The 19,408-nt window shown below is 47.2% G+C and overlaps 1 protein-coding gene and 1 long non-coding RNA gene across 13 annotated transcripts in view; one reads left to right on the top strand and one right to left on the bottom strand.

The window, feature by feature from the left end:
• Window positions 1-19,408, top strand: part of IL15RA (interleukin 15 receptor subunit alpha) — a 51,277-nt gene that overhangs the window by 5,349 nt on the left and 26,520 nt on the right. For 6 of the 12 annotated variants that reach the window (XR_001885712.1, XM_017872455.1, XM_017872456.1 and 3 more), the window contains exons 2-5: window positions 12,244-12,438; window positions 14,810-14,908; window positions 18,084-18,281; window positions 18,857-18,889. Coding sequence is in view for 11 of the 12 variants with exons in the window: in XM_017872455.1 (XP_017727944.1) it covers window positions 12,244-12,438; window positions 14,810-14,908; window positions 18,084-18,281; window positions 18,857-18,889 (525 nt within the window). In the remaining variant the exon portion in view is untranslated. Of the gene's footprint in view, window positions 1-4,775; window positions 4,929-12,243; window positions 12,439-14,809; window positions 14,909-18,083; window positions 18,282-18,856; window positions 18,890-19,408 lie in introns of all 12 variants that reach the window. The other 6 variants (XM_017872457.1, XM_017872458.1, XM_017872464.1 and 3 more) reach the window with 4 other exon arrangements.
• LOC108529906 (uncharacterized) lies at window positions 1,076-7,292 on the bottom strand. The gene is made up of 3 exons (XR_001885713.1): window positions 6,641-7,292; window positions 5,141-5,274; window positions 1,076-1,597 (listed from the first exon to the last, which is right to left on the bottom strand). It is a non-coding gene; the product is annotated as an uncharacterized LOC108529906 (long non-coding RNA).

The following is a 19,408-nucleotide window of genomic DNA, read 5'->3' as shown; positions in this document are numbered from 1 at the left end:
AAGTCTCTCCAGATAAAAATTCCAGCAGGCTTGCTTGTAGAAATTGACAAAACTATTCCAAAATTCACATGTAAATGCAAAAGACCTAGTATAGACAAAACAGAACTGAGTTGGAAGCACAAGACTTCCTGATTGTGAGACTTAATATGAAGTAACAGTAATCAAGACAGTGTGATGTTGGCATTAAAGATGGGCAGAGGGATGACAGAGAAGAAGATACCTGATGTTTTTAAATGAGCTTGGAAGAGAAGTGGACCCAAACTATTAAATTTGCTACATGGTAGTATGATTCTGGTATGAAATTGTAGAGAACAGCACATTTCTCATCACTGAGAGAGTAAATAACATTGTCTCCAGCTTGTGTATGGAAAACCACAAACCATTGCTTAGAGAAATTAACTAAATCAATGGAGAGATATACCATGTTCATGGGTTGGATAAATCAATATCACTAAGGTGTGGAGTCTCCTTCTTGTACTACTAGGCATTTCAGTCTGCAAGATTGCGGGCGATGGCCAAAAGCAGCTGAGAAGACAATGCTTTCTTTGAAGACAAATATCCTTAGCTACCAATTTCAGTTTGCTTTTTTTATATAAGGTATAAGTGCACTTGGGGGTGTTTTCACACCTTTTATGTGACTTTAAGTATTTTAAGCCATTTTGAGAACTCTAGGGGTCTTTTTCCAAACCTTTTATTTTTTATTTCCTATCCATTTTATCTAGTTGTTACTGCTTCTGTGCCCCTACTGATAGCAAAAAAGTGGTGAAAACATAAGCGCACAAAACATGTGCGAAATCAACCTAAATGTTAAACAGCAGAGGACTGCGTAAATAAAATGGAATTGTTTTCAAGTAGTAGATATCATATGATTCATGTTTTACTAGAAGAAGATCAAGAAGTAGTTGTCATTGAATAGGGAATATGTCATGTTGGTCATATGTGGCTGTGTATGCAGTTGTCTGCCTTTTCTTATTTTTTCTGCCATAATTTGAATTGTTCTGTAATAAGAAAAGTAAATAAATAAAATTACAAAAGAAATAGCACAATTAAGATCTAGAATTTTGGAGTTTTTTTGAATTCATCTTTAATTATAGCTGATCTTGTCTGGTAATGTTTTCATGACTTTATAAAAGCTTGTCCAACTCACAAAAACTTGTCCACTGCACTCCAGCCTGGGCGACAAAGCAAGAGTCTGTCTCAAAAATAGCAATAAACATAATAATAGTAATAATAATATGTATCTAAATGAATAAATATATATAAAACTCCTCAGTAGATATCCTGGGAGTCATATCAGTGTTGCTCATCAGACGTAGTTGATGTGATTTGAATGCTTCTTCTTGGAAAGGCTTAATCCCCTTCTGTGCAGTGGGGAGCCCCTGAGGGTTTCTGTGCAGGGGAGCATTACTGGAGCTGCATGGTGAAAAGGTTGCTCTTGTGCAGAGTGTGAAGAATGAACTGTAGTCAGGAGAGTCCAGAGAATAGGAGCTATGTTGAGGCTTTTGCAATCAATCTGGTGGGTGGTGATGAAATCCTGAATGCAGGCGGTGTCAATGCAGGAGACAGAAGAGGCTGGATGTCTTCTCGAGTCCTAAAACTACAGAATGCATTTCATTATTTTTCTTTCATTTGCCCTTCAACCTGTAGCCCTCAACTCTTGCAAGCCTCCAAAAATCATTATTTAAGGATTTGAGCTACGGAGAAATTCACCTGGCACACAAGAGGTGGGTCGGGAAGCTCAGTTAATGAGTCTGAGAGAGAAAGAAAAGAATTGCCAAGTTTCAGGCAGTGAGCTGGAGACAGTCTGTACTTTTAGCGAGCTCCAAAAGGAAGTGTGTTGACTTGGCTGACATTTCAGTGGGGCAAATAAGGAAGGAAGGTGGTGGGTGACTGTGAGGCCAGAGGCCTTTGCCTTTTCCGTACACCAGCTCCACAGTGAGCTTCCTGAGGGCAGGAACCACATCTGACACTTCTCTGAATCCTACTGCCCTTAGCTCATGCAGGCATTTGAAAGGTGCTGTAAGCGAGGGGAATGTTGGAGTCGATTCTGACTCTGCTTACAGGACAGGGAGACCACGCTAACCCGACAACCTCTGAACTCTGGATGTGAAAGCAGGGCCGAGGCTGCCAGCTCTTATTAGACTCTGTATACCAACGTGAGAGATAAGGAACTCTGATTCACAGGTTCTGTGAAGCAGAAAGAGGTGTGGCCCATACACTATTTTGGTAACTTCATTTAAATGATCGTTAGGACTTGTTGTATACGTTTTTGGCTACTTCAGAGTTTTGAAAGTCTCAGAGCCATAAGTTTACTCCAATTTCCATTACTTCATAATTCCGGTATATGTATTCAGAAAATATCTATCGTATACCAGGCTTAGGAACGTGAGAGTACCAGAGAACTGTGAAATACACATACCATCTGCAAGGAGCTTATAATGTTGTAAACAAGGTGAGACTTGTTTACGTTGAATAACTAGGGAACAATGTTATGAGAAAATATATAGAAAGTATAATTGAAGTATCTAAAGATATGATTAAGGCATGTGGAAATGAAGTTATTGCTTCAATTAAATGTATTATCTCTGGAGGATAGCTTGAGTTCAGGAGTTTGAGACCAGCCTGGGCAACATGGTGAGACCCTATCTCTAGGTTAAAAAAAAAAAAATTAGCCAGGCATGATGGCATGCACCTCTAGTCCCAGCTACTCAGGAGGCTGAGGCAGGAGGATTGCTTGAGGCCAGGAGTTTGAGGCTGCAGTGGGGCATAATCATACCATTACACGCTAGCCTGGGTGACAGAGCTAGACCTTGTCTCAAAATAAAATAAAATAATAATGAAATAAAATAAAATCATTTTTAAAATAAAATAATAAAATGAAACAGTGTGAGTAATATCTCCAATATAGTGATGAGACAGTCCAACTTTACAAAGTAACTGGCCATCATTTGCCTGGTTGGATTGGCTGCAGTACCATTGATATCCTTGTACATTCAAACATCAACTATTCACGGATTTATCTTGGTTTGAGGACCGTTCACAATGGAAGAACCACTGAAAAGACTTCCTTTCTCAGCAAAATGACAGAGTAGATACCGAAAAACCCCAGAAATTATAAATAGTGTAGTGCAAATGCCTTTTAAAATCCTTAGCTAATAAACAACAATCAACTGTTTAAAGCAAAATAATAACAATGGGTCGTGGGGTATAATGTATGTCAAAGCAAAACATAGAACAGCAATAGCACAAGGACTTGGGGGAGAGACTGGAAGTTTCAGGTCCTTACAGGACACGTATGCGGTGGTGTAACATCACCGGAAGGAAAACTGTGATAAGGTAAAGATATATAGTGGATGCCCTAAAACAACCACTAAAATAGTACAATGAGTTATAGTTAATAACCAACAAAGGAGATAAAATGGAAACATAAAACATACTCGGAGAATCCATGATGTGATCATCTCTATAGAAAATCATATGGAATCTACAAAGCTGCTATTAGAATAAGTGAGTTTACAAGGCTGCAGAATACAGAGTCAATACACCGAAAAATCAATATGCAAAATACTAGCAACAAACAATAAGAAATTGAAATAAATATACCATCTGCAGTGACATAAAAATATGAAACACTTAGGGATATGTTTGACAAAAAATGTACAAGGCTGGCACACTGAAAATTATAAAACAATTCTGGAGAAATTTCAGAATACTTACATAAATCAAGAGAGATACCATGTTGACGAGTTTTTAAGAAGACTCAATATTATTAAGATACCATGGCTGGGTGCGGTGGCTCACGCCTGTAATCCCAGCACTTTGGGAGGCTGAGGTGGGCGGATCACGAGGTCGGGAGATCGAGACCATCCTGGTTAACACAGTGAAACCCCGTCTCTACTAAAAATACAAAAAAATTAGCCAGGCATGGTGGCAGGCACCTGTAGTCCCAGCTATTTGGGAGGCTGAGGCAGGAGAATGGCGTGAACTCGGGAGGCGGAGCTTGCAGTGAGCCAAGATCGTGCCACTGCACTCCAGCCTGGGCGACAGAGCGAGACTCCGTCTCAAAAAAAAAAAAAAATCAATTCTTCCCCAAACTGATCTATAGATTTAATGAAATCTAATCAAAATTTTAGCAGTCTTTTTTTGGTAGACATTTATACACTGTTTCTTAAATTCAGTAGGCCAGGCGGGGTGGCTCACGCCTGTAATCCCAGCATTTTGGGAGGATCCCTTGAACCTAGGAGCTTGAGACCAGCCTGAGCAACATAGCAAGACCTTGTCTCTACAAATTAAAAAAATAGTATTTAGCTGGGCATGGTGGTGCACATCTATGGTCTCAGGTACTCAAGAGGCTGAGGTGGAACAATCACTTGAGCTTAGGCAGCCGAGGCTGCAGTGAGCTGTGATCGTGCCACAGCACTCCCCCCAGGAGACAGCGTGAGACCCTATCTCAGAAAAATTAATTAAATTTAATTTAAAAACAAAAAAAACAGTAAAGGATCTAGAAAAGCAAACTCAACTTTGAAAGTGATTAACACAGTTGGAGGACTTCTACCACCTGACTTTAAGACCTATGAGGAAGCAACAATCGTCAAGGCAGCACGGTATAGGTGTCAAAATAAACAGACAAACAGATGGATGGAACCGATTGGTGAGTCAGCCATAAACACACACAATACACATGGTCCTTGCTCAGGATTCTACACAAACACCCCTGGAGGTCCATGGCTGCTGGAAAGGGGTAGGGAACTCTTCCTGCATAAAACCTGTTACAGAGGCAAGAGACAGGCTGGCTGTCCTGGAGGGAAGGAGCAGAATAACTGAAAGCTTCAACCCTGAGGTCCAGACACACCAGGCCTGCATGAGACTCAGGACAACGGAAAACCACCCCCAGTGCCACCACCATCGGACAAGTAGGCAGCAAGCGGGTAGCAAAGCCATCTGTCACGGAGGGCAGGATGGGGTGGGCAAGTGTGGAGAAATAACACTGTGGTTTAGGTAGGTAGAGAAGGACAGAAGATGAATGTGGAGGAGAGCATGAAGAAAAAGCCTCTGACACTCCAGCACCAGACAGCACCAGAGGCCTCAAAGCCAGTGGGGCTCTGCAGGTAACCATAGCAACAGCAGCATCCAAACCCACCTCAACAACTGGTGAAATCGACTCCATCTCCCACACCATCAGCCTAGCGGAAGACACGTCCTTATCGGAATGGGGAGTAGTGGCAGCCAATGGACAACAGATGCCTGAGACAGGAAGTGAGCAGAGCGCTGCCCCTGTGACGGAGGAGAAGGCTTTGGGATGGGAACTGAATGGGAAGAACAACCCTGAATTTGAGATTTCTCCCCTCCCACCCCCACCCCTGCCTGGTACAGGATCCCTAACCTTCAGAAGCAAGAGAAGAGGTCACGGAATTCTACCTGGGATGTGTTTGGGATGTGAGGTTTGGGATGTTTTCGTGTGGACTTAGGTGATGCCTCTCTTGTGACTCACCCACTGTGTCCTTTGCCCAGTTAGGCCATTAGAGTATTTGTCTTGTGTTGATTTTTATGAGAGTCCTCTACGTGCTAAGGTTCTTAACATTTTGACATTTGTTGCTAATGTTTTTTGTTTGGTTGGTTTGTTGGGTTTTAGGGGGATTTTTTTTGTTTGTTTGTTTGTTTGAGACGGAGTCTTGCTCTGTCACCCAGGCTGGAGTGCAGTGGCACAATCTTGGCTCACTGCGACCTCCGCCTCTCAGGTTCCAGTGATTCTCCTGCCTCAGCCTCCTGAGTAGCTGGGAATACAGGCTCCCACCACCACACCCAGCTAATTTTTTGTATTTTAGTAGAGACGGGGTTTCACCATGTTGTCCAGGCTGGTCTTGAACTACTGACCTCAGGTGATCCACCTGCCTCAGCCTCCCAAAGTGCTCGGAATACAGGCATGAGCTACTGCACCCAGCCTATTCTTTATCAAATTTACTCCCGGCTACCCTTGCACTTTACCAGGGGCATGTACCAACAACTGTAACTAAACAACACCAGTCACTTCCAGCAGAGCAGAGCTGTGTCCGTCAGTTCATCCACTCTCTCCAAAGCACTATATCCCAGCAACAGAAAGCATTCCAAAATGTATGAATGACCAACCAGAACTGAAAGCAACAGCAGCCTTTGGGAAAAGGATGCTTCATGGGGAACAAGGTGTCCTTGCAGTTGCAAAGAAATGGTCTGATCTTGGCCGGGTGCGGTGGCTCATGCCCGTAATCCCAACACTTTGGGAGGCCAAAGCAGGTGGATCACGAGGTCAAGAGATCGAGGCCATCCTGGCCAACATGGTGAAACCCCGTCTCTACTAAAAATACAAAAAGTAGCTGGGTGTGGCAGCGCACGCCTATAGTCCCAGCTACTCAGGAGGCTGAGGCAGGAGAATCGCTTGAACCCAGGAGGCGGAGGTTGCAATGAGCCAAAATCACGCCACTGCACTCCAACCTAGTGACAGAGTGAAACTCTGTCGAAAGAAAGAAAGAAAGAAAGAGAGAAAGAGAGAAAGAGAAAGAAAAGTAAAAGAAATGGCCCGATCTTGCAAGTAACTGTGTGGCATTTGGGATAAGGGAGGAGTTATTAGACTCCCCCGCCCTTCCGAGGTTTCAGAATAACTCACGGCAGGGTTGTCAGTCCTCGGGAGACCAGGAGCTGACTCTATGAGTTGGCAAGGTCTCTCCAGGCCCAAGACAGCCATGCCAAAGAGAAGGCTGGGGGTGAGGAAAGATCAGTTAGTCACTCCCCCAACTAAAATCCAGTCTTTCTCTTGACTTTTCACCTGGGGACCTCATGTCTCCCTTGTTTTCTGGAGTCACTGCCCTGTGGCTGGTGGGAGACTGTTCAGCCACCAATGACATAATAGCACCCAGAGAGGAACACATGTCCAGGTCAATTCAGGCTTTCACAGAGGAAAGGAACATTTTATCACAGAGCAGAGTCTTGTGTTTTTATGGGACTATCCATTCTGACCTGCTATCAGATGTTTCTGGAGTTGATTTGAGCTGGTTTTTCTAGTTATTCCTCTTTGCCCTGACCTACCCCCACTGCCTACCTAAGTATTTTCCCAGATATTTTAACATAAAATAAAGCAGCACAGGTGCAGGTATAAGATTTTGGTAGCAGGGAGTGAAACCTACGGTTCTACCAATCTAAACACGCATATGAGCACACACAAGGGGGTGGATTTTTGAGATGGAGGTGGGAGAATTTGATCCAGTTAAAAGCTATTAGAATAGAAATTCAGGGCCGGGCATGGTGGCTCATGCCTGTAATCCCAGCACTTTGGGAAGCCGAGGCGGGGCAGATCATTTGAGGTCAGGAGTTCAAGACCAGCCTGGCCAACATAGTGAAACTCTGTCTCTACTAAAAACACAAAAATTAGCCAGTTATGGTGGTGGGCGCCTATAGTCCGAGCTACTCAGGAAGCTGAGGCAGGAGAATCACTTGAGCCTGGGAGGCAGAAGCTGCACCTGCAGTGAGCTGAGATCACACCCCTGCACTCCAGCCTGGGCGAGAGAGCGAGACTGTCCCTAAAAAAACAAAAAAAGAAAAGAAAAGAAATTCAGAAGAGCATAGTAAGAGGAACCTATAAATTGATTCATTGGTAGAATCAATTCCATGACCTGAAAGGGTATGAACAAGGTATTACTCATGACTTTAAGAGAAATTTTAAATGAGTGCTAAAAACTCCCTTGTCGGGCCAGGCACAGTGGTTCATGCTTGTAATCCCAGGACTTTGGAAGGCCCCGGAGGGCAGATCACTTGAGGTCAGGAGTTCGAGACCAGTCTAGCCAATATGGTGAAACCCCATCTCTACTAAAAATACAAAAATTTGCTGGGCATGGTGGCACATGCCTATAGTCCCAACTACTTCAGAGGCTGAGGCAGAAGAATCGCTTGAACCTGGGAGGTGGAGATTGCAGGCAGTGAGCCAAGACTGTGCCATTGCATTCCCAGCCTGGGTGACAAGAGTGAGACTCTGTCTCAAAAAAAAAAAAAAAACAAGACAAATTTACTTAATTAGTCTCCTACTGACAACATACAAGATTAGTTACAGATACTGGCTGTTATAATCCATAACTTTGTGCATACTCAGTTTGCAAATATACCAGCATATCTGTAAAATAAATTCTTAGGGGTGGAATTGCTAGGTTAAGGAATATGTTGTAACAATGTCTCACAGGTACACAGACATATCTGTAAGATAAATTGCTAGGAGCAGAATTGTGGGGTCAGAAAGCATGTACCTCTATAATCTTTGAGACTGTAAATATGCCCTCACTAGGGTGGTACAAGCAATCTGAAAGTTCTGGTTGACCTAAAAAGTTTATTATTCAACTTTCTGCTCTTTTCTGATTTGGCAGCTAGAAGTGCTGTCTCCTGTAGCTTTCTTTTTAACACTTCTTTCATTGTGAATAAGATTGAGCATTTTAAAATATATTTACGAGCCATTTGTATTTCCTTTTCTGTAAGCTGCCTATTGTATCTTTTTCTTATTTTCCCATGGGATTTAGCACTCTTTTTGTTGATTTTCAAGGGCTTTTAACATATGAGAGGAGGTCAGGTGTGGTGGTTCACACCTGTAATCCTAGCACTTTGGGAGGTGGAGGCAGGCAGATAACTTGAGCTCAGGAGTTTGAGACCAACCTGGGTAACATGGTGAAACCCAGTCTCTAAAAAAATATATATATATATATATATAAACTTAAATATATATATATAAACATATGTAAACATATATATAAACATATATACACATATATAAAAATATATACATATATATAAACTTATCCAGGCATGGTGGCATGTGCTTGTGGTCCCAGCTACTGGAGAGGCTGAGGTGGGAGGATCACTTGAGCCCAGGAGGTTGAGGTTGCAATAAGCCATGATCGTACCACTGTACTCCAGCAAGACCCTGTCTCCAAAACAAAACAAAACATATGAGAGGAATGGCCCTATATAACATGGGATGCAATTTCTTTTTCATTTCACCATTTGCCTTCAGTTGATGCTGGGTTTTGCTACACAGAAAGGATTTTATTTTGAAATGGGCTAGATCACCTAAGTCAACCTCAATTACCAGGTCTGCGCTGATGCACTGGGCAATTGGTCTTACTAACAAAACAAATGCAGTACTTTGTGTAAAGGCTACATAGAGCAGGGGTTGGCAAACTTTTTCTGTAAAGGGCCAGATAGTAACTATTTTAGACTCTGTGGGCAACCAGGTCTCTGTTCCAACTATGCAGCTCTGCCACTGCACGTGAAAGCTGCCATTGACAAGACATTAATGAATGAGAGAGGCATAAAACGTTACTCTCAATAACAGGTGGAGGCTGGATGGGGCCTGTGGGCCACAGCCTACTGACCCCGGCACAGAGGCCGCCAGGGGCCTCCCTACCCCAGGCTGCAAATCTTCCTGCCACTGCATTTGGTCTCCCCGTCAATCCACCCCGAGGCAGCAGGAAGATGACTTCACTCAGTTCTCTTGTCTGGGACCCAGCCTTTGCACCAACTGCTCAGCAGGGACTTACCGAGAGCTTCCTGACCTGGAACCAAAGAGACATGCCCCAGCAGCTGTAGGCAGCCCGTTGGTTTCCGTGTTTTACAGCTGCCTTGTTAACCCCCGTCGCTGCCCTGTACCAGTGTCTTAGCCAGTGACACTCAGGGCCTAGACACACTCGAATAGTGGGGAGTCTGGGGGAGATGTTTCTGGCCACATCCCCATGGGCACCAGGACCCAGAGTACCCTCCAGCACTGCCCACCCTCAGCCCCTCCACACCCAAACCATTTCTTACTCATCTTTTCGATGCACAAGAAAACCTAATAATGTGATTCATTCATAAGAAAAATAGTCAAAAGAAAATCTTACAGTTATTTAAAGTGCCTAAAGAAAACCTTGCTTTTAAATTTAGCCACAATTGAATCGTTCAGGCCAGGCATGATGGCTCACGCCTGTAATCCTAGCAGTTTTTGAGGCCAGGCAGGAGGATCGCTTGACCCCAGGAGTTCAAGACCAGCCTGGGCAATATAGAGAGACCCCCATTTCTACAAAACAAACAACAAACAAAACAAACAAAAAACAAATTAGCCGAGCATGGTGGTGCATGCCTGTGGTCCCAGCTACTCAGGAGTCTGAGGTGGGAGGATTGCTTGAGCCTGGGAGGTTGAGGCTGTGGTGAGCTACAGTCACACCACTGCACTCCACCTCCAGGGACAGAGTGAGACTTTATCTTATAAAAAAAAAAATCTTTCTGGCATTGGACAAGACCTCATCTTAAACAAGGAAAAACCAACCATATCGGCTTGGAGAAATCATGGTAGAGTAATACATTAGCTGCCTCCTTGCCTTTTAAGAACTAAGGATGATCCTTTTGGAGTTTCTTTATAGAACCACAGTCTACAAAATTGGTGCCAAAGGGGATTTTATGTTAACTGTCATTAAGGCCTTGAATAGATTCTTTCCTGGGATCCACAGATCTTTATATCAGGTACATGATCAATAACACCAACCTCATTCATTTTTGCCTACTGGAAAACAAGTCAACCTTTCTTTTTTACAGGTTTCATTGTTGCTGTTGTTACATAATGTAGGAAAAAAGTCTGAAGTTCTCCTACAGCTCACTCAAGTCAGATTGTCTTTAACATTCATGTTATGTGCTTTTACATAGGAAAGGAATTTTTTAAGGACAAAGAAATATCAATAGTTGTTAATAAATAATTATCAACAACAACTAAAAGCCATTAGTGAATACAGTGTCCCCAGAATGGAAATGGAAGTGACACACATTTCATCTTTTCTTTGCTTCTGAGGCCAATCCCCTTAGATGTAGACTCGTAAAACCCCTCATGTCCACAGAATTCAGCTCCTGCACCATTGCCGCATGTGTAGCTGAAGTTTGGAGTCTGAGTCCAATTCCACCTGTCACAAAAGTAAAGCCGTCTGGAGCAATTCATCTTGCTTCTGGTTTCTTCTGAAAAAGAGGATAATGAGATAAACTGGTTACAAAGGTAGAAATGAAATAAACTGAACTCACTTCTATGAGAAAGTCAGGCTGAAGACTGTGGTTGAGGAACAGAGTTCATCCATTCATTCTTCCAACAAGGATTTCTTGAGCACCTACTAGTTCCAGGTACAGTGCTGGGCTCAGGATCACAGTGTTAGCAAAACAGATGTGGCCCTACCGTCATCTGGCTCAGAGTACACACAGTGGGATGCACGTGAATTACGTAATCTCAACATCTCCAGTACAAACTGTGGAAGAGACTAGGGGAGAAAGAACTCAGCCCAGGCCCTTGTGTACTCAGGGAGAGGGACGGTCTTCCTTAGGAGGCAGTGTTTCAGTGAGCTAGGAAGGGTGGTGGGAGACAGAGTGCCACTGTGGGTTGTGCTTGGGAAGAGGTGGGTAGCATGGTGAGTGATGCAAGGGGAGCCCAAGACCATTATGGCCGGGGGAAGAGAGCTAGAGGGGCTGGCCGAGCCCTGAAGACTTCGTAAAGATTTGTTTTTATTCTAAGAGCACTGGGTGGTCAGGGAAGAGTGAAGTTGTCAAAGATGCATTTCTTTTCTTTTTTTTTTTTTTTTTTTTGAGACAGGATCTCGCTCTGTCGCCCAGGCTAGAGTGCAATGGCTTGATCTGGGCTCACTGCAACCTCTGTCTCCCAGGTTCAAGCAATTCTCCTGCCTCAGCCTCCCCAGTAGCTGGGATTACAGGTGCGCCACTAATTTTTTGTATTTTTAGTAAAGATGGGGTTTCACCATGTTGGCCAGGCTCAAAGAGGCATTTCTAAAGGTGATGCTGGCCGCAGAGGCCTGTGGGAGAGCCTGCAGGGGGCCTATCTGGTGGCAGTTGCTGTCGTTCAGTGAGAATTGGAGGCTATGTCCACAGTGGAGAGTGATGAAGACTTTTGAGAGATACTGAGGGCTTGGAGAGGGGTGGGCAATGAAGGGAGAGGGCGTTTCATTGACGACCCTCTCCCCACGCCCCCATCTCTAGTTTTGCTGACTGACTGGCACTTCAGGCGAGGCTCTGGGAAGGCTTCTGGGTGACGGATGCTCTTCCTGCGCATCCTCCATGTGCCTGGCACCTGGGGGTTTTCCTAAGGCACCCCTAGGATAAGCTGGACCCAGCCCTAAAGTTACTGACTACCGCCGCATGTGCCTGGAGAACGCATCTTACAAGTGGAAACCTCTTCACCCTCCCCTGTCCTCTGCACTTTTGCAGGCATCACGTGCCCTCCCCCAGTGTCCGTGGAACACGCAGACATCCGGGTCAAGAGCTACAGCTTGTACTCCAGGGAGCGGTACATTTGTAACTCTGGTTTCAAGCGTAAAGCCGGCACGTCCAGCCTGACTGAGTGCGTGCTGAACAAGGCCACGAACATCGCCCACTGGACAACCCCCAGTCTCAAATGCATTAGTGAGTAGCCCACGCCACCCCACCCTCCTCCCTCCCCCACCCCGCCAAGGCTGCACAGAGATAAGATACCATCTCAGGGGGCAAGGGATCTATGCTGAGGTCTGAGGCTAAAGACACCAGTGGGGGCCGGGCATGGCGGCTCACACCTGTAATCCCAGCACTTTGGAAGGCCGAGGTGGGAGGATCACTTGAGGTCAGGAGTTCTAGATCAGCCTGGCCAACATGGTGAAACCCCATCTCTATTAAAAATACAAAAATTAGCCGGGCATGGTGGCATGTGCTTGTAATCCCAGCTACTCGGGAGGCTGAGACAGGAGAACTGCTTGAACCCGGGAGGTAGAGGTTGCAGTGAGCCGAGATCACACCACTGCACTCCGGCCTGGGCGACACAGCAAGACTCCATCTCAAAAAAAAAAAAAAAAGGACACCAGTGGGATCCTCAGCAACAGCTCCTGACGTTGGAAATACACAGGTGCTGGGGTCACAGAATTCTGGGTTTAAATCCTGGCTTTGCCGCCTACCACCCAGGAGGCCTTGGGCGGCTCTTGTGACGTTCTGGCACTCTGGCTGGTCATCTGGAAAACGGACTTGATGTCCACACTGCGGGCTGTGGGAGGGTGGTGTGAACCCTGGTAAATGTTAACTCTTATTACATGTAGTGCTTTGATTTGAGATGATGCTGGCAAGAGAATTTGGCTGCAGAGCTGGGTGGGCACTCACAAGCACACTAGTGTGGGAAATTTTGGTGGATGTTGGAAGCCATCACTGCTCCTCGCTCATTACCCAGCCCCGGGGATGGGCGCAGGCCCTGGAGCAGGGCTGCCCTTTGCTCAGTCAGCTGTGCATGGTGTCCAGCAGGAGGGAGGGAAGGTGGCAAGAATCAACTTTTTTTTAACTCTCTGCACCTGGATAAACATCCCAGAAGCGGCCAAACCTCCTCGGGTGGGAGCCACTTGGGGCTGTTTCTGGAACACTCAGGCGTGCTTCTGCCCCGCTCTTCCTCCCTTTGGAAAAAATAAAAAATTAACCCAGGGGCTTCCAAGAGAATTCCCATTTAACAAATGTTGAGTGTAGGTTTCTCTCCTTCCCCAGCTCGTCTCTGGGGCAGGGATGAGCACGCCCCTGCATGGAGCGACCCCATCGCTCACGCCCTCCGCAGTCGGGGACAGAGGGGAGCTCCGTGAGGCGCTGAACATTGCCACTGGCTTGGTAGTGCAGGCTCAGCCTCCTCCCCCAGAACAGAGTCCCACAGGCAGCAGGGGGAAGGCAGGGAGGAAGACTCCGACTTGTTCTGAGAAACTGCTCGCTGGGGACACAGCACCCTGTGGCATCAGCGAGTGAATGAGAAAGCCGAGCGTGGCAGGGAGAGCAGGATCTGTGGGAACCATGGTGGGTCTTAACCTGCCAGTCCTGGGACTCCCTGGAACCTGTAAGCCCGAGGTAAAATCAGGGCTTTCTCACTGCGAGGAAAGTCAGCTCTCCCCAATGCTCCATGTCCTTTGGGCAAATGAATCTGGGATGGAGAAGAGCTGTGGGCTCCAAACAGGGTCAGGATAGGAGAGGAAAGAAGAGAACCCAGAATCAGGATTTTAGAGCCCAAAGACTGGATGCATTTTTAGGTTTCACCTAGCCCAAAGATCCTTCCGCGTTCTGATCACTCACGACTCCCTCTGTTATGCTTTCCAACCTCTTGTGCTTTGAATGATTTTTTTTTCCTGCTAAACAAGCAAAATGAAAGCCAGATATAGTGGCTCACACCTGTAATCCCAGCACTTTGGGAGGCCAAGGTGGGAGGGATTGCTTGAGACCAAGAGTTGAAGACTAGCCTCAGCAACATAGCAAGACCCTGTCTCTACCAAAAAAATTTTAAAAATAAAAAAATAAAAATTACCTGGGCATTGAGGCACGTACATGTAGTCCCAGCTACTCAGGAGACTGAGGCAGGAGGATCTCTTGAGCCCGGGAGGTCGAGGCTGCAGTGAGTTGTGATCACACCACTGTACTCCCACCTGGGCAACAGGGCAAGACCCTGTCTCAAACAAACAAAATAGAATCTATTGAGTGATCATTTATTTTCCCAAGAATAGCCATTATTATAAAATTGAATTGATATCATTAATATCATCTCAGCCAAAATAAATTTGATATTTAACTTGTGCAGTCTTTTTGAAAATGCAAGAAAAATAGTTTGCAGTCTGTCTTTGCATTTGGGTGAGGAAACATTGTTTCTCATGCTTTTAACATGTCCCAGGAAGCCTGACGCCTCCACTGTAAGTTTATGTGTTAATATATTTTGTTTGTATCCAGTTCTGAGGCTAGCCCAGGTTCCAGGCTCAGGATCATAAGTGCCATGTGGTTATCCTCTCTCTAGGAGACCCTCTCCTGGCTCGCCAAAGGCCAGCGCCTCCCTTCACAGTAACGACGGCAGGGGTGACCCCACAGCCAGAGAGCCTCTCCTCTTCTGGAAAAGGTAGGAAGGTCAGAAACTTCTTGAGGACATTTATTCCCTCCCAACACCCAAAGGCCCCATCACCAAGCCTGCAGACTCATGGACCTCCGTGGTGTGCCACTGCAGACTTAGGCAGTAGCACAAATGTCTTATTCAATCAAGAATAAGAATGTCTAGCTTAATTTTCTTTTTCAAATCAAGGTTGCTTGATATCCAGGTGTTATATATGCAGAATTAATAGTGGTTTAAAACTCACTAATATGTCATATCATATTTAGTTGTAGACACTTATCTTCAAGAACTTAAAGTAGACTGAGGTTTGAGGTTGCATGTGTGTCAGCCCTCAACATTTTCATGGGTGCTGGCAGAAACGAGGGAACTCCAGGATGGGAGGCCAGCAAGCAGCGGCAGCTTCAGCATGTTTGCATCAATTCCCTTGTCCCCTAGCCAGCAGGGACAGCACAGCTAGGCCTCAACAGATGCCTGTCCGCTCAGCGGGCTGCACCGTGGGAGAGGAACCCCGGGCTTCGGAGACCCAAGCATTTTGTCATGGGCAGTAATCACGCCCGCTCTCTGCTCCAGGGGAGACCATGTCCCTATCTTCCAAGGCGCTTGCTATAGAAGCACCCTTGAGAGGATGGTCCAGAGAAAGGGCAGTCAGCTCCCCTGTCTACAGGATGTGCAGAAACATCAGAGATCCGTGGAGAGCTGCCCCCTCCAACCAGACCTAAACACCAGCACATCACGGTGACTGCTCTATTGTAGAGGCATTGCCTGAGGCTGCCAGTGTCCCAGGCTTCAACAGAGTCTTTGGAGATTGTCAGGACCGATTTCCTCAGCATTTTCTCAGTGTTCATAAAATTTGAAATCTTGGATGCTTTCTTGGGATCCTCTGCCCTGCATGCTATGATACCTTCATGTTACAGTTCACTCTTGGCTTTAGTGTCGCATCGTCCAGCCTGTGGCTTTCCCTGGCCCCTGCCTACTCCTTTGCCCCCAGGGATGGGCCTGTCTGTGATCATTCATACTACAAAATGCAGCCATCCTTTGTGGAGTGTCGGTTGTCAGCTGTGGATACACACTGACATCTGAGCGCTCCTGTTGGCCTGGGCGCAAGCTGGAAATCACTGCTCTCCAGCCCCAGGTGGATCTTTTTTTTTTTCTTTTGAGATGGAGACTTGCTTTATTGCCCAGTCTGGAGGGCAGAGATGAAATCTTGGCTCACTGTAACCTCTGCCTCCCAGGTTCAAGTGATTTTCCTGCCTTAGCCTTCTGAGTAGCTGGGATTACAGCCGTGCACCACCACACCCAGCTAATTGTTGTATTTTTAGTAGAGACAGGGTTTCACCATGTTGGTCAGTCTGGTCTCAAACTCCTGACCTCAGGTGATCCGCAAGCCTCAGTCTCCCAAAGTGCTGGGATTACAGGTGTGAGCCACTGCACCCGGTCCCCAGGTGGTTCTTAAGTGGCCAAGGCTGAGGCCTGCAGCTTGAGGGAGGAAGAAGCAGCTGAACAAGGTTCCCTCCTAGTGAGTCACCTGCACAGGGAGGAAGGGGTTGAGGGTCTGGCTCCATTTAAACTTGAGGTAATTCTACAACCCCTTTGATCTGAGTCACATCTCGTTAACCCAAGGAGATTATCAAGTAAGCCTCTCCCATCCCCACTTTCGCATCCCAAATGCCTGGTCCGATGGCCATTGTCGAGACACAACTGTGCAGTCAGAAGCTCCGATGTGACAGCAGCCTTTGACCCGAGCTGGCACGACTGTGGGCACTTGGCTGAGGACGCCGTGGTGCGCCCTGTCTGCAGGGAGCCCTGGAGCGTTGGCAGTGAGGGCAGGGCAAGTTGTATGCGAGGTGGTGACAAAGGATTAAGGGGATGTGAGGACTTCTCATGACTTGTGTGGCTGGGAGACCATGGGAACGCAGCAACAACAGTGCATCCAGAGAGCCACAGCGCTTGGTCCCACATTTCCTAAATTCCGTAGCTGTCACAACGGAAGACACGTTTTTCATGGAGAGGGAACAGTACCTTTACACTGCGGGGGCAGCCACCTTCCAGGGAAGGACAAAGAAGACAGGGAAGACTCTGAACCCAAGGCAGCCTCTGTTCCTGGCAGCGAGCTCATCAGGATGCTTTCCTCCAACACAGCCCGGAGAGTTCAGGCCAGAGCCCAGGCTTCACGTGTTTCACATTCACCCGCTCCGAGCATCCTCGGCCAACGCAGCTTCACCTGCTTTCAGCTGAGCCTCCAACGTTGGGCCTGCCTTCTCTAGTAAACAAGCTGAACGACTCAGATCTTTAACACCTTTTCTTTTCTTCCCACCCACCCCCTGCCCTCCCCGCCTTTTTTTTTTAAGAGACAGGGGTCTCACTCTGTCCCCCAGGCTAGAGTACAGTGGCTCAATTATAGGTCACTGCAGTCTGAAACTCCTAGGCTAAAGTGATTCTCTTGCCTCAGCCTCTCAGATAGCTGGAACTATAGGCACACGCCCACCACACCTGGATAATTTATTTTTATTCTTATTTTTGTAGAAACAGGGTCTTGCAGCAGGGCACAGTGGCTCTCGCCTGTAATCCCAGCACTTTGGGAGGCCGAGGTGGGTGGATCACCTAAGGTCAGGAGTTTGAGACCAGCCTGGTCAACATGGCGAAACCTCATCTCTACTAAAAATCCAAAAATTAGCCAGGCATGGTGGTGTGCATCTGTAATCCCAGCTGCTCGGGAGGCTGAGGCAGGGAGAATTGCTTGAACCCGGAAGGCAGTGGTTGCAGTGAGCTGAGATCGCGCCACTGCACTCCAGCCTTGGTGACAGAGTGAGATTCCATCTCAAAAAAAAGAAAGAAAAGAAATAGGGTCTTGCTATGTTGCCCAGGCTGGTCTTAAACTCCTGGACTCAAGCGATCCTCGCACCTCAGCATCCCAAAGTGTTGGGATTATAGGCGTGACCCGCTGTGTCTGGCTGATCTTTTCTTTACACGTGCCATGATAGTAGCCATGTTCTTTAGTGTTTTCACAGGTCCTGTGGCCCTTCTGAGGAACAGCTATGTCACCCTCTTAAGGAGCAGTTTGCTGTGGGAGAGGGAGGGCTGGCCAGGGTGACTCACTACGGCAGCGCCCACATCACCCCGTGCTGCAGCTGAGAGGAGGGGAGTCTGCACATTGATGCTCTCCCTGCCTTGGCCTCTTCCACAGAGCCCACAGCTTCATCTCCCAGCTCAAACACCACAGCGGCCACAACAGCAGCCATTGTCCCGAGCTCCCGGCTGGTGCCTTCCACATCACCTTCCACAGGAACCACAGAGATAGGCAGTCATGAGTCCTCCCACGGCCCCTCTCAGACGACAGCCAAGACCTGGGAACTCACGGCATCCGCCTCCCACCAGCCGCCAGGTTAGCACTCGCTTTGCCCCAGGAGAGGTCCATTTCTCACTATTGCTTCTGAGATCGGGGCTGAGATCCAGCACAAGGCAGCTTTATACCGTCAACCCAAAGTCGGGATTCACTGGGTAGCCTGCTGCCCCCGGCCACCAGCCACAGCCTCCTGGCCTGGCCTCTTTCTCCGTGGCTTTCTCTGTGGCTGGGGCAACGAGAAAAACAGCCCACCCGCCAAGATGTGACAGGGCCAGCCTTGTCACCCGCACAGCAGAGCCTGTGCTGAGACTCTGAGTAGCATCTGCGCCCTCCCGCAGTAGGAGGTGGTGGAAGCTGCCTGCAGTCCGGGGATCTGTGGAATGGAGGAGCTGTGGGTAATGTGGACCTTCTCTAAAGCTTATCTGATTCTTAAGTGTGGCCAGCACCTCAGTGAGCTAGCTGGCTTGTTCTTTGCTAAAACGAGTCTGGTTACGCCAGCCACGAGTCTCCGAGGGTGCTAAGATGGGAGCCGAGCTGTGCAGAGTTTCTCCTGCTTCATGAGGATCTAGGACCTCTAGGACTCCAGCCGTGATGCTGTCCTCTCTTTTCCGCAGGTGTGTATCCACAGGGCCACAGCGACACCACTGGTAAGTGTGTCCCTTTGTGTAGTATGTTTATCATCAGGGTGACCGCAGTCCCAGGTGCTGGGTGGTCCTGGCCCAGGCCTGCTGCCCAGCACAATCCTGACAGCGGTCCCTTCCACACTTAGAAGCCCTCCATCACATAATAAGTTAAACAATAGCTGCCTTATGGAATTCTCTGTTTGATGTGCCTGTTTTTCTAAATATTGGTAGCTTCTAGCTGTCAGGCGACTGGAGTTGAACCCAGAGTGTTAGCACCCCACAAAAGGGCTCAAGGTTAGCTCTTCACAGCTCTACACAGCAGGGTCCACCTCCCTTGTACGGAGCCTCCAAAGCCACAGGTGCCAATGCCAGCACTGACATTACAGCATCTCTGCCAGGAGCTGCCGATCCCTCACCGTGCGCTTAACAGAGAAGCTGTCCACATTTTCAGGCATGGTGGCTCACATCTGTAATCCCAGCACTTTGAGAGGCCGAAGTGGGAGGATCACTTGAGGCCAGAATTTGAGGCCAGCCTGGTCAACA

The sequence above is a fragment of the Rhinopithecus bieti genome, unplaced genomic scaffold (genome assembly GCF_001698545.2).
Source record: "Rhinopithecus bieti isolate Rb0 unplaced genomic scaffold, ASM169854v2 scaffold_6933, whole genome shotgun sequence".
NCBI classification, from domain to species: Eukaryota; Metazoa; Chordata; class Mammalia; order Primates; family Cercopithecidae; genus Rhinopithecus; species Rhinopithecus bieti.
The sequence above is the reverse complement of the archived record's forward strand: the minus strand, read 5'-3'. Positions and strand labels throughout refer to the sequence as shown.